We start from the raw sequence: 15,920 nt of genomic DNA, 5'->3' as shown, positions 1-15,920 counted from the left end.
AAGTCAAGCTGCAAAGTCCTAGATGCAGTGCTGCAAAAAGTTCACTCAAGCGATCAAGGTCAGTGAATGCAACTTCAAATGCAATATCTCACTAATGCACCACTAGGCTCAGACACCACTCAATGCACTCTGCCCACTCATCACTGAAAAATCTCATCGATCAGGACTCACACTTAGTACTGCTGCAAGCCTTGCACTCATTGCCAGCTGTTCAACCATGAAAGCAACATCATTTGAACACATTATAGCAGACTTACTGGCTTACTTCCAACTCTTGCAAGACAAGGTGATGCAGAAATGGAGGCAGCAGGTGCTATTGGGTGGAGGATAAGTGTGACTTCATGTCCTCACCTAATGGAGGGGGCAGTGAATGCCATCATTGGAGCAGCTATTGCTGAGGCCTAGGCCAAGAGCAGGGCTAAACCACAGAGGGTGAAGATGTAGAACCAACCTCACCCACCCTCTCACATGCCACTTCCCCCTCACCTATTACAGAAGCTTCAGAAGATGTAAGCTTGTACCTCTTACTATGTGCCCCCCAACGCACCCCCCCCCCGCCCCCGGACATCTCTTCCCCACAACCCTACCCTGTGCCTTTCTCCTTTTCAAGAACTGCAACTAGCCAGGCAGTGATGGAAGAACAAGTGGAAGAGCAAGACAACAGCGATAATGAAGAAACGCCATCACCCAATCTCTCACTTGCAGCCACCAGGTCAAGTACTGGTACTTCACATACTTAAGTGGATAGCATAGAGGTGGAGTGCATGGCGTGAATTATAAAGCATGAACAGTCCGAAGCCAAGGCATAGCATAAGTGCCAGCTCCTTAGATGGTGAAATCTCAAATGAGTTCTGTGCATAGGACTCAGATGAGCACTTTGATGGGTCAGGCTACAGAAGGTGGCAGCTGGATATGCAAAATTAAAAACTTGATATATTGGCAGGCTGGCCAGAAAGCCTGCATGCAACGTCAAAGGGCACAGAGGAGCCTGGCACCAACTGTCCACAATGATAGTTACTCCTATGCACACAAATGCACTAGCCACTCAAGACAGGATCAGTAGCATAATAACGTGGATTCTTTATTCAAGGATGGTTTATCCAGGCTTAGAGGTCTGCACTGGACAGGTCTCTTCAGACTACCAGCATACAGAGGTCACATAGTATGTTACATCATGCCCCTTACACTGCTATATTTTGGAAACATGACCACACCTTTTAAAGGTGTGCCATAACATTTTCCAGCATGGAAATGGTGGCCAACTCTATTAGCAAACTTGTGGACCCAATCAGGCAGCAGCTACTGATGTCTGATGACTCAGCTTTCATTGCAGGATCAACAGAAGCCACCCAATGTCTGGGTGCTGTAGTGGAAGTTCCAATTTCTGTCATGTAAGTTCAGCTTGCTGTCGTGGGAGAAATCTGAAACCTGTGGATATCAGTGTTTAAAGGGGCTTGCAGAGTGTTGCAGCAATCTATTCTCCTACAGATCATTAGGTGTTGCCTCAGGGGAGTGGCAGTGCTGTCCTTAGGATGACAGCATGCATGCTCCCACCCCTGCTGCTCTGCTAACCACCTCAGCCAGGCAACCCAGACCACTGTCTCCCATGATGCAGTCTGCAGCTCAACCAGAATTGCTCAAAGTCATCCTGCAAGGCCATCTGCAATTCCACACCCCCCCCTCCCCAAAAAGTCAGCAGCCCTCCACCAGCTATGCTGCAGTCACTAGGAGCGCACTGTGTAGCAGCAGGACAGGTGAAGGCACACAAAAGAGAGGCAGCAAGGGATCACAAAAGCATGATTAGTTGATATTTGTATGCAATTATAAATTTTGTTTGGAATGTTTATTTTCTGTTGGCTTTTATTATTGCACAACCCATGATGGTCAGTGACAAAGGAACTGCTGGTGAATGGGGAATTAGGGTTGTGTTTGCTGGTCGTATGAACAACCCAACAAGAAATAGGCCATCTACTCCCTTCCTCCTCTTCACTATGCTGAGATTGTGAACACAACATACCACCACAAATCTTGACACATGCCTCATCGAATACTGCAGGGTTCCTCTAGAGCGGTCCTGGCAGCAGAAGCATTATTTCTTTTTGCCAGTGATCTACCACACATTCTATTCTACCGCATCTCATGTAGCAACATGGTTTTCATTGAAAGCATGTTGCCCACACGTGCCTGAGTTGCACAGCAAAGTCATCAGCCCTTGTCGCCAAGTAACCACTGTCATGGTTTAAGTGCAGATGGCACAGCAGACTGTTGCTGAACAGAGATATCAAGACTGCTGCCAGGATACCTGCATTGACCTGCTGGACGTGGTCACATTGAGGGAGTGGAGCGCCTCTGATTTTTTAAAAATTCATTTTTATGGGATGTGGCCAGCATTTATTGCTCATCCCTAATTGCCCCTGTTTAGGGGGCATTTTTTTTTTTTGCTGTGGACATTAGCAAATCATGGTCATCATTAATTCCAGATTTTTATTTAATTAAAATTTCACCATCTGCCATGGTGCAATTCAAACCCGGATCCCCAGAGCATTGCCTTGGACTACTGGTCTAGTGACAATACCACTATGCCACCACCTCCCTCCATCTCCTTTACACAATAATGGATGGCATACTGCAAGATGTTGCAAATAACTCCGTCTTGTAAAGAGCCAATCCATAAACTTTCATAGTTACGTTCTGGCAATGCAGTCCTTGCCCTGCTCAGGTTTAAGTGGTAGCTGCAGCAGGTAGTAGATATCAGTGGAGGATGTTTTTACCGAAACGCAAATGACTTGCACATTGTTCTCCTCTGAGGTTCTAGTGAAAGAATTGTTCCTTGAATGCCTTGGGCCTTTATGGCCTCCAAGTGAGAGCTCTTCTCCTCCTGGCAGCTTTCCCTGCTGTGTGTGCCCTCTGTTCATTCTCTGAGTCATGCTGTATTCCAAGGGGAATACCTACTATTGCACCAATATGTGTGAGAACAACTGGTTTGTGCAGACTACTTCAAGTCAGGACCCAGTCTTTCAAAACAAAAACAGAATTACCTGGAAAAACTCAGCAGGTCTGGCAGCATCGGTGGAGAAGAAATCAGTTAACGTTTCGAGTCTTCATGACCCTTCGGCAGAACTGAGTATAGTTAGGAGAAAGGCGAAATATAAGCTGGTCTAAGGTGGGGGGGCGGGGGGAGAGAGAAGTTGAGGGTGTGGTGATTGTGGAGATAAGCAAGCAGTGATAGGAGCAGATAATCAAAAGGTGTCACAGACAAAAGGATCAAAGAGGTGTTGAAGGTGGTGATATTGTCTAAGAAAAGTGCTAATTAAGAATGGAAGACAGGATACTCAAGGTACAGCTCTAGTGGGGGTGGGGTGGAAAGACTAACAAAGTTTTAGTTTTAGATTTAAAAATAATGGAAATAGGTGGGAAAAGAAGAATCTATATAAATTATTGAAAAAAAAGGGAGGGGGGGAGAAACGAATACACGTCACACTACTCCCTGTAGACATTAACAACTCTAAAGAGCTCTAGAAAGCACCAATCACTTGCACAATTATAGCAATGGCCAGTAGAAATCAATCAGCAACTAACCTGAATGTGGTCAATGACCTCTAATTAGCATTGGTGGGGTGTCTTTCCTGCTGCTGAACACATTATTAAGAGACAATGCTAGCTGGAGCATTGAACTCCAAATGGCAGTTCCTGGTGTCAAATCAGTGTTACACACCGGTTGTTTTAATGATCTGCCTACTCTACATACTTCTATCGGATGCAAACTGCATGTGCGTTAATGGTTCATCAATGTAACAATCAGCACAACTCACACCAGAAGTGTTTATGCGCACCACAAATGACATTTTGGACCTCTAAGACCATTGGCAATGTTCAGAAAAATGACTCTGCATTTGAATTTTGCACTGGTAGTATTAATTTTGTGAAACTTGCTACATTATGTATTTCACTATCAAGAATAAAAATATTACATAGCCTATTTTTTTTAACTCAACTATGTCATATCTACTGTCCAAGCACATCTGTTGTCTCTTGATTTGCATTATATATGGCAATGCTGATGGTTATAACACATGACACCCACAGTACAGAACATTTTAGCAGCTTATGAATCATCAATTTTAAACTTATTGGCCTGGATTTTGTGGTTAGTGGGTAAATGACATCACTCACTGCTGACCTTAAACTGCCCACACAAATCTAGCAATCTCTTGGGCATGGATTTCCCCTTCCCAACACTGACTTAATTCTGGCAATAATTTTAGGAGATCTTTGATCTCCAACAACAATGATATAATGGAACAATCTAAATAGCCAATCACACTGAAGCAATCTCTAACAGCAATCAGGAAATAAAAATTAAAATTATTTTAAAAGTGAAAGATAAAGAGTGTGAAAGAAAGATTGGAACAACATGGGTTAGGTTGAAGCTGAATTATTATAAACTTTAAAAAATATATACTTTATATTACTGGAATTATTAAATATGGAATTTTATCATGAGTGAAATTTTGAAGTCCACAAATATAAAATTAGTTTTCCAGGGCCAGAGAAGTTGTTGGGAAGTAATTGTGACTTAGTCTGTCACTACAAAACCAGCCACACCTCATTAAACAAGTGCAGCTTTTCCTTTTTTTGTTTTACAGAGCGACAGTGTAAAAAGTGGAAGTTCATGTCAAATCAGTGATTTTTAATTGATTCACATCTGCAAGGACCTCAATAGTGTACCCTGTGGAAACGCAGAGAATCATTGACAGAAACTTCTGGATTTCTGTGTTTAATTGCATATATGTGTGTACGCCAGAAGTTGCTGTCAGTTTCACAGAATATTGATGGTGAACACTAACAGTTTCGCCATCATTGCAATATCCAGATTATCATGTCTATAATTTTCTGCCTGAGTAATTGTTTTCAAAGTGGGTAAATTCTTTGGCCCAGAATTTGCTGGAGTTGAAAATTTGGTGAGTGCCGAGAATTGGATTGTTTACCTCCAACTTCAGCAACACAAAAAATTAATTGGAGCTAATTGTTGGAGGTGTGAGTTGAGCAACACGCGGAGAGGTCAACGGAGCAGGTGGGACCTTGGAGAGTGATGGGACTAACAGTTTATCTCCTTAACCATTGGAATATAAGGATTTGAATGGTTAGCAAAGCTTTGAAGTCACAGATTGAACATCTGCTTATAAAGTTTATCACTGAATTACTGGGAGGAAAACATATCAAAGTTTTTTTGGGCCTATGGAATAAGAGGGATCAAAAAAACAGCCTCTTAACCCAGGGTTCAGATTGTCATTTTTAAGTTACTGAATGAATTGAATGCTGTTGCTGATACATATGAAAGTATACATTTTTTATATATTCAAAATATTCTGCTTGTTTTGGAACCAGCACGGTAATTATTAGTTACTTAGAAATTAGTGGACCCACAAACTTTGAGGTGGGCGGGGAGTGGGGAGGGCAGTTGATAACTCTAAATCCTGGCAGGCTGAATTGAATTTAGCATTGACTTCATTCCCAGTAAGAATCCACAACAAATCATTTTAATCAGTTAAACGATCAGGTTAACTTGCATCCTGGTTGTGCGCTGTGGCATGTGCAGAACAATTGTCATTTAATTGCTAACTGGTTTCAGTGGAAGACCATTGGAAACATAAATTACTGCATTAATATGCTGTTAAACAGAAGCCACTTTCTAACTGGTTTAATTCATTTTCACAGCGCAAGTGCAGGAATTTCTCAACATTTGCAGGAAAGATTAATGGCAAATCATCCAGCAATTTGCAGCGATTCACAGCTCATTGTGTGTCTCTTCGCCACAAATTGATGGGAGTTTTTACACACTAATACCAATGTGCGATTTTAACTCGTCATCATTTTGCCAGCAAATTCTGGGCTTTAACTTGATGAGCAATTAATGATGAGGCTTATGTGACTCACAGAGTAAGGATCCAGGTTACCTGTATTTTTTTAAAAAACAGTTGATACTGTTGTAGAATTACGGGAAGCATGCTCTTAATCACATTGTGTTCTTAAAACAGATCTTGTTGTACCTTCACATTGGCAACTTTAGCCCAGATGTTTATAGTGGTGCTTTTTGTAGCCAACTGCATTATTAGAATTAGTTCCTGTAAAATGAAAATAGACATGTTACAAAATGTACTGATTTCAAATCAAATATTGTCTCAGTTAGTTTGTTCACTGCCATGAAATTGATTTATGTCGTTCTGAGGCCTAGAGGTCGAGAAAAGATAACAACAGCATGAATAATGATACTACTCAGTTCAGAGTGTCGCTGGTCATGTAAATGAAATTTCATAAATGTTAAATCTTAAAATTTTGGAGAGTGAAATGGTTCCTTTAGGGGGAAGAAAACCTTTAGTAAGGGTACTTGAATGATGTCTTTAAAATTTATTATAGCATAATGATTTAAAAATCTTAACATGCACCGTCACTAAAATGTACTGCACTTATTTCTTACTACACGAAGTGAAAAATTATGGTGCTACACCAACTCTTTATGTGGTGCCTTGTGTTGTGGAAAAAAGAAGTTAGGTCTGTTGCCAACCAGGTGACATGCCTGACTACAAACCACATACTGAACCTAGTGTCACTTTTCCACATTTGACCTTGGAAATCAGTTGAGAGAGAGTGAGAGAGAGATGCCAACTAGATTCCTTGACACATCAGTTAAATAGTTTAGGGCAGGATTTGCGGGTCGTCGGGTAGGCGGGCCCCGGAAGTGGCCAGGAAACGGCCCGCTGCCTGCAGTTTCATGCTGGCTGGCCAATTAATGGCCAGCCAGCATGAAACGTGCACTGAGAAGCTTGGCGCTGCCAGGAAGGGGTCAGGAAGAGGGCGAGAGCTGAAGTTGGTGCGGGGGAGCACGCAGTGAAAGCTCCCTGAAGGCAAAGAGTTACCTCAGGGAGCTGAAGAATATAAAACCACGAAATAAAGACTTATAAATACAGAAAACAAAAAACATTCACACATCGGGCTCACTCGCCTAAACATATGCATTGTAAAAATTCTGCCCAAAAATTTTAATTTAAAAAAAAAATTTACTTACGGAAAGCTCGTCCTGTCCTTGGATGAGGTTTCCTGAAAAATGCAAAGGCCACCTGGCCGACTCGCCCGCTCGCCAACCATAAGGTTGGATGGGCAGCAAAAAAAGCTGTAAATTAATACTTTAATGGCTTTAATAGGCCTCTTAATTGTTGGTGGGCGCACCGCCAACTCACGCGCGTGCCCGCCGACTGAAATGTTGCGCAGGTGCATAATGATGTCAGGACACTCACCTGATGTCATTGCGCGCTATTTTACATCCAATCTGGTCGGGCGCGTGCCCGCCCACCCGCGGGATGTAAAATTCTGCCCTTAGTCTCCACCAATGAAATGGTACGTTTTGTAGATCAGTAAGCCATCAAGTCTGTGTTTGTTGTGGTTCAAAATTGGTGACGAGTGTTGAAAGGACGAGGCATCGTTAATGCAGATGACGGAAAGGAGAGGTTAGGCTTAAAACAGACCAAAGGTTTGTGTAGGAAACTTAAGTTGTTTGCGTTCCTGTGAGGGACCACCAACTGGAACCATGTCCCTGCCTGCACTGAAACTCTGGCAACATTCTGTTGTGCTTAGTGTGAAAGTTGAGTCCTAATTACAATCTTTTGTTTACATGACCATGGTAACAAAGAACTCCAGGTCATTAGGCTTCCATCCAAAGAGAGGCAAAGCCACAACATTTTTGGCTCAGCGCCTCTTAAGTAGTATCTGAGGCCTTGCTGAGGTGGCCACCCACAGGTCCAGATTAGTTGCGGCTGGTCAAAGTTTCTGACCAACTGTCTCTTCTGCAGATATGATCTCGCACAGGTGACCCTGGAGGAGCGCACAGCGTCTGCTGGTCTGCTCAATGCCTTCCACAACTGGTAGACATCAAAAGGGACTCTCCCTTGTGGAAGAGTCCAGGACCAGAAGGCATAATCTCAGAGTAAAGGGTCATCCATTTAAGACAGAGATGAGGAGGCATTTCTTCTCTGAGGGTAGTGAATCTGTGGAATTCTTTACCACAGAGGGCTGTAGAGGCTGGGTCATTAAGTATATTTAAGGCTGAGATAGATTTTTAATCAGTAAGGAAATCAAGGTTTATGGGGAAAAGGCAGGAAAGAGAAGTTGGGGATTATCAGATCAGCCAAGATCTCATTGAATGGTGAGCAGACTTGATGGACCAAATGGTCTACTTCTGCTCCTACGTCTTATGGATTGTATAGTTCACAGCGCAACTATTATGATGAGTTTCCTCTCTCTTTGTATGATGTGGGTGGGTGTTTATTGTTTGTGCCCCTTTAAAAAAGATTTTAGATATTTTGTTTATTTGTGTTGGTGACAGAGGGAATTGCCCCAATGAAGAAGAACAGATACTATCTGATGCCAAACATCTGCTTGATATGCAGATTAGCACAAGATCCTCATTGGAATGCCATGTGTTCTTACTTAATAATATAAAGTAATATGACCAGTGTTAAGGATGTGGGACTATACAACATTTTAAAGTTTGGTTATGGTGAGGCCAGGAAAATGTATAGACCTCAGGAACAAGAGTACGTTATTCAGCCTCTCAAGACTTTCTTCCATTCAGTTCGCTCATGGCTGATCTGTACCTCCATTCCATTTGCTGACCTTTCATCCATTCCCCTTGATACACTTACCCAACAAAAATCTGCCAATCTTGGTTTTGATAATCAAAACCAGCATCCACGCCTCTATGCTTGAGAGAATTCCAGATTTCCACTAGCCTTTGTGAAAAAGGTTTCTTGATTTCACTCCCAAAAGGCATATCTCTAATTTTAATATTTTGCCCCCATTTTCTGGATGCCCCCACCAGAGGATAGCTTCTCTGCTGAATCCTTTTATAATTTAACAAGTCAGTTAGATTACCCCTCAACCTTCTAAACTCAAGGGAATACAAGCCAAGTTTATTTAGCCCATCTTCAATCTAACCCCTTAAACCATGGTATCATTGTGGTGTAACCCTCCAAGGTCAATGTATCCATCCTGAGGTGTAGTGTTTAAAACTAAATGCAGTGCTCCAGATAGAGTCTGACCAATGCAAAAATGAAATGAGGCTTCTTTTTCATCCTCTTTGAAGCTAGTGGTTGGGATGAAGGATAATGACAATGTGAAAGGGAGTATTATTTAAATGGATGGGGACACCCTCCGAAAAGTTTCACCAGGGGAGGGGGAGTGTTGGCCTTGGGTGGGGATTGTGGCGGGGAGATCTAGTCGTCCAGGAAACTGCAGCTCAGAAGAGTGGAGGAGGAGGTGGCAGGAGTGAGAGGAGGTAGTCGCAGCACTGGAAGGCAAACAGCCCTAAAGTTTTAAACTGGGTTGCACCACGGAGAATAATCGCTATCCTGCAAACTTCTTGGGTTGAAGCTGCAAGGCCTCAAAGGTAAGCAAGCAACAGCGCCATCTACCTAGGAGATTAAGCTGAGAGGACTTAATTTATACAGGAAGAGAAAAGCCTGAAAGACAGGCTTAATTTTCACAAACTCAGTGCGTCTAAAAATGATTTACAGTCAATGAAGAACTTTAGGTGTAGTCATTGTTGCAACATAGGAAACATGGCAACAAAATTATATGCAGCAAGCTCCCACAATGAAATCCAGGCCAGGGCGGTGGGGGGTCCAGTGGCACGCAAGGAGGGGTTGCTGGTGGTTAGGGTTATCCGAGGGATAAATTTTGGCTAGGACACTAAGCAAAAGAAACTCCCCTGCCCTTTGAGTAGTGCCATTGGATCTTTTACATTCACACAAGGGGGCAGATGGAGCCTTGGTTTATCTAATCCAAAATATGGCAACTCTAACGGAATAGCACTTCCTCCATTTTGTACTGTTGTGCCAGTTTAGGTGATGTGCTCAAACCCCTGAAGCTACAACCTTGTATTGCTTGGATTGCTCCCACTCAGTTACCACTGAGCCACAGCTGACACTAGAACAGCTATACAGCAGTAAGAGATTTTAGCAAAAAGGCATATTGTTCATTATCTGTACACTAAAGAGTGATAATTACAAAGAATTAGATTGATTGAAATTTCAGAACAGAGGCAGGCATATAGTCCATTTTGCAGACTAGTGCTAGCTCCACAGAGCTATTTATTCTAATCTTATTTTGCTTCTTTTATCCCTTATTCCCTTAACATTTTTCTTTATGTTTAATTCCCTTTTAAGTGTCTCACTTCAATTCAATCATCACTTTTGGTAATGCATTCCATATTCAAATAGCCCATTGCATAAAATAAAATCTTGCAAACTCCCTATTTTGCTCAGTGTTAATCCTAAACTTATGCTCCCTTGTTGCAAAAGGCAATTACATTTGACTTTAAAAATGTTCTATGGCTTTTCACATAAAAAAAAAATGTTCCAAACTGATTAGTAGGCTGGTTTGATGGAGCCTCTCTGTTCAACAATGTGAGGGAGGAAAATTAATAAAGGGAGTTGAAATTACTAGTGATGTGGAGTTTGATCATACTGACTGATATAAATGTAATTCCTTCATATTACTGGATTTAGCAAATCCTCCCTCTCCAATGATGTAATTGGTGCTCTCTGCTTGAATAAAGAATGCATTTTAGTAGATAGGCACATTTAATTTCTCCCTCTTTGTGTGCCAATGATAGACATTAACATTGCTTTTGTGAAGGCATGGCCCAGGATTCAGCCACTCACCTTTTCACAGTTGTTTGAAGATATCCCTATGGCTTTTATCCCTTTGAAATCTATTCATATGGAAGTTTAGCCAATATGGACACCAAAGAAAGATGCAAGTTGTTACCTCTAGAAGTCATGCACCCCGGTAATCAAGGACTGACCTTTACATCCAAGTCTAAACTCCAATATAAACTTAATGCCCGGCATCAACCATCCATAGAATGCTGGAAGCTACTGTAATGGGGAAGGTATAGATATTGGACAGGATGATCTGTTCGAATCAACCTGTATGACTTCTTTTGAAGATCTTGCAAATAAAGTCTATATGATAGATTTTTAACAAAAACGAAAATTGCTGGAAAAACTCAGCAGGTCTGACTGCATCTGTGGAGAGGAAGACAGAGTTAACGTTTCGAGTCCGTATGACTCTTCATCAGAACTAGAGAAATAGAAATGTGGTGAAATATAAGCTGATCAAGGAGTGTGGGACAGGTGGAGCTGGATAGAGGGCCAGTGATAGGTGGAGGCAAAGGAGAGATAGCCAAAGATGATATAAACAAAAGGCCAAAAAGGAGAGTTAACAGTGGTGATATTAGCTAAAGGATTTCCCCTCTCCTCACCGTCAAAGGGCCCAAACACTCCTTTCAAGTGAAGCAGCACTTGACTTGCACTTCCCTCAATTTAGCCTACTGCATTCGCTGCTCCCAATGCGGTCTCCTCCACATTGGAGAGACCAAATGCAGACTGGGTATCCGCTTTGCGGAATGCCTTCGGTCTGTCCGCAAGCATGACCCAGACCTACCTGTCGCTTGCCATTTCAACACACCACCCTGCTCTCATGCCCACATGTCCGTCCTTGGCCTGCTGTAATGTTCCAGTGAAGCTCAACACAAACTGGAGGAACAACACCTCATCTTCCGATTAGGCACTTTACAGCCTTCCGGACTTAACATTGAGTTCAACAACTTCAGATCATGAACTCTCTCCTCCATCCTCACTCCCTTTTTGATCCCCACTTTACTAATTATTGTAATATATTTTTTATATATATATATTTTTTTATATATATATTTTTTTCTTTTCCCACCTATTTCTATTATTATTTTAAAATTTATTTCCATCCATTGTTTTATCTCCACCTTTTAGTCTATTTCGATCCCTTCCCCCCACCCTGCCCCCAATAGTGCCATCTGCCACTTGCTTATCCTGCTTTATACCCTTAATGTCACCATTAGCACATCCTTTAGCTAATATCACCACCGTTAACTCCCCTTTGGTCTTTTGTTTATGACATCTTTGGTAATCTCTCCTTTGCCTCCACCTATCACTGTCCCACCCCGCTTAAATCAGTTTATATTTCACCACATTTCTATTTCTCTTTAGTTCCGATGAAGAGTCACATGGACTCGAAACGTTAACTCTGTATTCCTCTCCACAGATGCTATAAGACCTGCTGAGCTTTTTCCAGCAATTTTCGTTTCTGTTTCTGACTTCCAGCATTCGCAGTATTTTGATTTTATGATAGATTTTTAACTCAGACTTACAGAGTGCTTCTAACAAAGTTACACTGAAAGACTTCTAATTAAATGAAATTCACAAGCTTCACAACTGTGTGACCGAATAGGAACTTTTTGTTACAAATAGGAAATGCGGTACTTATGGGAGGTGTGATATTAATCTGCTGGAAGAAACTGAGGAGTTCTGCAGGATCAATCCTTTGATCCTTATTGTTTCTAATTTACATGAACTAGAAAACAAAGGTAAGCTTCTCGAATTTTCTAACGGTACTAAAAGAGAAGGAAAGACAGTGGATACTAGGAAAGATTTGCATAAGTATTGGATGAACAAATGGCCAATTAAATTTAAATTTCAGAAATTTATTCTACATTAGTAGGAAAAAAGTGCATTATAAATACAGAATAGAGCTGAATTCATAAAGACAGGTTTAGAAAGGAAGTTGAGTTCTCTCAGGCTCATCATTTTCAATTTCTAGACAATACAGCAAGACAAATGGAACATTGGGATATATATCCGGAATAATAGTGTAAAATATGCTAAGGTTCTACAGTTTTGCCCACATAGAGTATTGCATTTAATATTAGTGGGCAAAAAAATGTATACGAAATTATTCTCATTCTACTGGAGGAGTGGGGTTCATTTGGTAAAGTGGGAATTTATTAGTCCTAATTTGCTGAATGGTAGTGCTATTATATATCAAGCTCATGGTACCACAGGCTCTACCAGGTAGGTGATTGATGGCATTGGCTTCTTTATTGCTTGCAGTTTTATTTTTGTTCACTGTGTTTACAGCATGAATTAACAATAGTTTTAGTTCCACCTTCAGTATTCAAAGAGTCATACTGGACTCTAAACATTAACTTAGTTTCTCTCTCCACAGATGCTGCCAGACCTGCGGAGTTTTTGCAGCATTTTCTGTTTTTATTCCAAATCACTGACATTCAACATTTCAAGAGCAGGCAGGAGCATTATCTAGGAGCTGGAGGGTAGATGTTTAACCTGATGTCTGGGCATGAAATGGACTTTGTAGATTTGTCCCCTTTTATACAGTTAATCTCAGTGGAAATGAAAATTGAGTGGGTTTTACAATGGCCAGTTGATCACAATACCAGTTTTATACCAGAGTGACCAGCTGAAAATCTACCAAAGGACTCTTCATGGGAGCTAAGTGGAATCAAATTCTGGCACTTCTCTCAGCATGTGCATAACCTTAGTGACAACCCCACTGCACCAGATACTCTTCATAAGGAATGTGCAACAAAACATAAACCTGACCTTACAAAACACGTGCATGCGATTTTGTGAACAAAAATAAAGTTGGAAAAGAAAGAAAAAAAGTATTAGTTTACTAAGTACTTTAACTCTCAAGTTTCTTTATTGGCTGTAGCTTTCTAAAAGAAAAAGCCTTTTCCACACTTTACTGTTCATTTTCAGGTGTTACTGGGGCAGCTGGGGAGGATGTAAAACCAGGACTGATTTTGAAGACATGCTGCCAGTCATCAATACTTCCAGGATTTCCTTCCAGCACATTTGGACGGGTATGTTGAAATGCCACATTAATGAAGGAAATACGTGGTCTCCTTGGTGTCTTGTGGTGTTGTGTATCATTAGGATAGCAATTAAATATTATGTGAACACTTGGACTTGGGTGATAATGATCAATTGCCTTAGTCAAATTCAAAAATTTGAATAAAACCCATCTTTACATTTTTATTGCTGGGCACTATAGCAATTACCCTTCCTCTTTTGAAATGGATATCATGGTAGTACCCCACATGGCCTAGGCATGTTCCCATCATACTTAAATTATCCTGGCAACAGTAAATAGGCCTGGCTCAAAGATGCAGGTGAGGAGAGAGGGTGGATCTCACCCCACCAAAGCTCTACTGCATTTGCACTGGAAGAGGAAAATGCAGCTCGGAATATTCTCATGCTTCTGAAATTCTATTAACTTTAGGAGAAATAAGTCTTCCACATGTTACAAATGTGAGACTTTATAAGGCAGCCATGTTTTAAACTGTCTCTTTTCATTTAAGGTAAAACAATGTTCTGGAATGGGGAATGGTGAGATCATACTGAACTCTGCCTGGAGACAGGTTCATGCAACCTGGTCATCATTAGGAAAGAGGCCTAAGCCAAAGCCAATAGAAAAGCAAATGCCATGTTTCACACCTTGACATCTTTCTGGACATAAACTCTGAGACTCAGAGACCTGGAGAAGGAGATGGAAACAGCAGCTGCTGCTGTGAAAAGCAAAGGGAAAAGACTGTTTTGTGTTAGCCACCGAACAGGATGTGGAATGATTTTCTGCTTGAAGAGATGGGACTTGTGGAGATTTAAGGACCCAGGAGCTATTTGAGTTGGTCTTGCTGATGGAAGTCAGTTCTTGATAATCAGAAGACTGGGTGAAGTGACTTTCAAACAGCATTGGAAGACTCATCGTGTTGTTGCAGGGGGAAGGGAGCCTGCTGAAAAGCCGGGAGGTGTGTGGGACTTAATCTTCAAGGTTAAATATTTGCTAGAAGCCTGCCATAACATACAAACTGGTCATAAAATATTTTGGCTGTGTTAGTTAGTTAATGGGGAAGTACCTTTTCTGTAGTTTGTTATATTAGTTGCCTGTTAAGTCTGTTTAGTCTATGTTGATTTTAGTTTGTTACAGCAAAAGTCTTTAAAACATGAAATCTTGTTGTGAGATTCTTTCCGTTGGTCGCTGGGAACGGAAAATTCATTTTTTGAAAGAAAGTTATTGGTCCCCATGGGCTTGTAACACAAAATGTAATCAGTGAGTACATTATTCAATTTGCTACTTAAATGCTCTTACCAAAATAATCCTTATAGTCCTTGTACATTTTCGGTCTTAAATTGCGCCCATCTGCAAACAGACATTTAGAGTAATTAGGAATAACTTTTGAGGAGATAGTGAACTAACCTGGATATCATTCTCTCTTTAAACATTGCGTGTCAAAATAGCTCATTGCTTTCTGAAGTCTAGGGGTTTGTTTTTGCTTCAAAAGATGAGGAAATTATAGGGTTCCTGGCTCAAATAATATGCCATTTTACGCTAATTCAGATAATAAATGGTAATGGTGTTGGAACAGTGTGTTTCCCCTGTATGTCAGTATTGTTTGTTGGTTATCCAAAAAACTCAGAACTAGGGCTTTGTTGCATTGAATAATAATACTGAATTGTTGGATTGATTAGGGCAAACCAGAGAGATTCTCCTCAATGAAAAAGGCCTTAAGCCATTGTGAAGGATTTTTGTGAAAACTGAATATAAATATAATAATTCAAAGATAAAGGTGACAGTGAATACGTTGTATTTAATTATGAAGATCTATTCCCTAAAATAAAGAAAATAAAACATGCAAAAATGTAGTCCCTTTCATCACTTCAGGATATACGTCATTCCTATCATGACTTCAGGTGTCCCAAAGCACTTACAACAATGCAATACTTTAAGTGTAGTTACTGTTGTAATGTAGAAAACATGGCTGACAATTTGCACACCACAAGGTCCCACAAACAGCAATGAGTTAATAACCAAATAGTGTGTTTCAGTAATGTTGGTTGAGGGATAATTATTGGTCAGAACATTCCTGCTCACTTCTTTGAATAGTGCCATGGGATCTTTTAAGTCCATCCAAGCGAACAGATAGGCCCCAGTTTAACATTGCTTCTGAAAGATGGCACCTCTGACAG

The 15,920-nt window shown here is 41.0% G+C and overlaps 1 protein-coding gene across 3 annotated transcripts in view; it reads right to left on the bottom strand.

The window, feature by feature from the left end:
• Window positions 1–555: 555 nt before the first annotated feature.
• Window positions 556–15,920, bottom strand: part of wfdc1 (WAP four-disulfide core domain 1) — a 47,845-nt gene continuing 32,480 nt past the window's right edge. Inside the window, exons 5-7 of one of the 3 annotated variants that reach the window (XM_078544574.1) lie at window positions 15,043–15,093; window positions 6,051–6,125; window positions 556–1,428 (exon numbers count right to left, since the gene is read on the bottom strand). In XM_078544574.1, the coding sequence (XP_078400700.1) occupies window positions 6,067–6,125; window positions 15,043–15,093 (110 nt within the window). In that variant the 3' untranslated portion in view covers window positions 556–1,428; window positions 6,051–6,066. Of the gene's footprint in view, window positions 1,429–5,689; window positions 6,126–14,070; window positions 14,163–15,042; window positions 15,094–15,920 lie in introns of those variants that run through there. The other 2 variants (XM_078544573.1, XM_078544572.1) reach the window with 2 other exon arrangements.

Source organism: Cetorhinus maximus, chromosome 6 (assembly GCF_964194155.1).
Source record: "Cetorhinus maximus chromosome 6, sCetMax3.hap1.1, whole genome shotgun sequence".
NCBI classification, from domain to species: Eukaryota; Metazoa; Chordata; class Chondrichthyes; order Lamniformes; family Cetorhinidae; genus Cetorhinus; species Cetorhinus maximus.
Note: the sequence above shows the minus strand (reverse complement) of the source record. Positions and strands in the feature narration are given on the sequence as shown.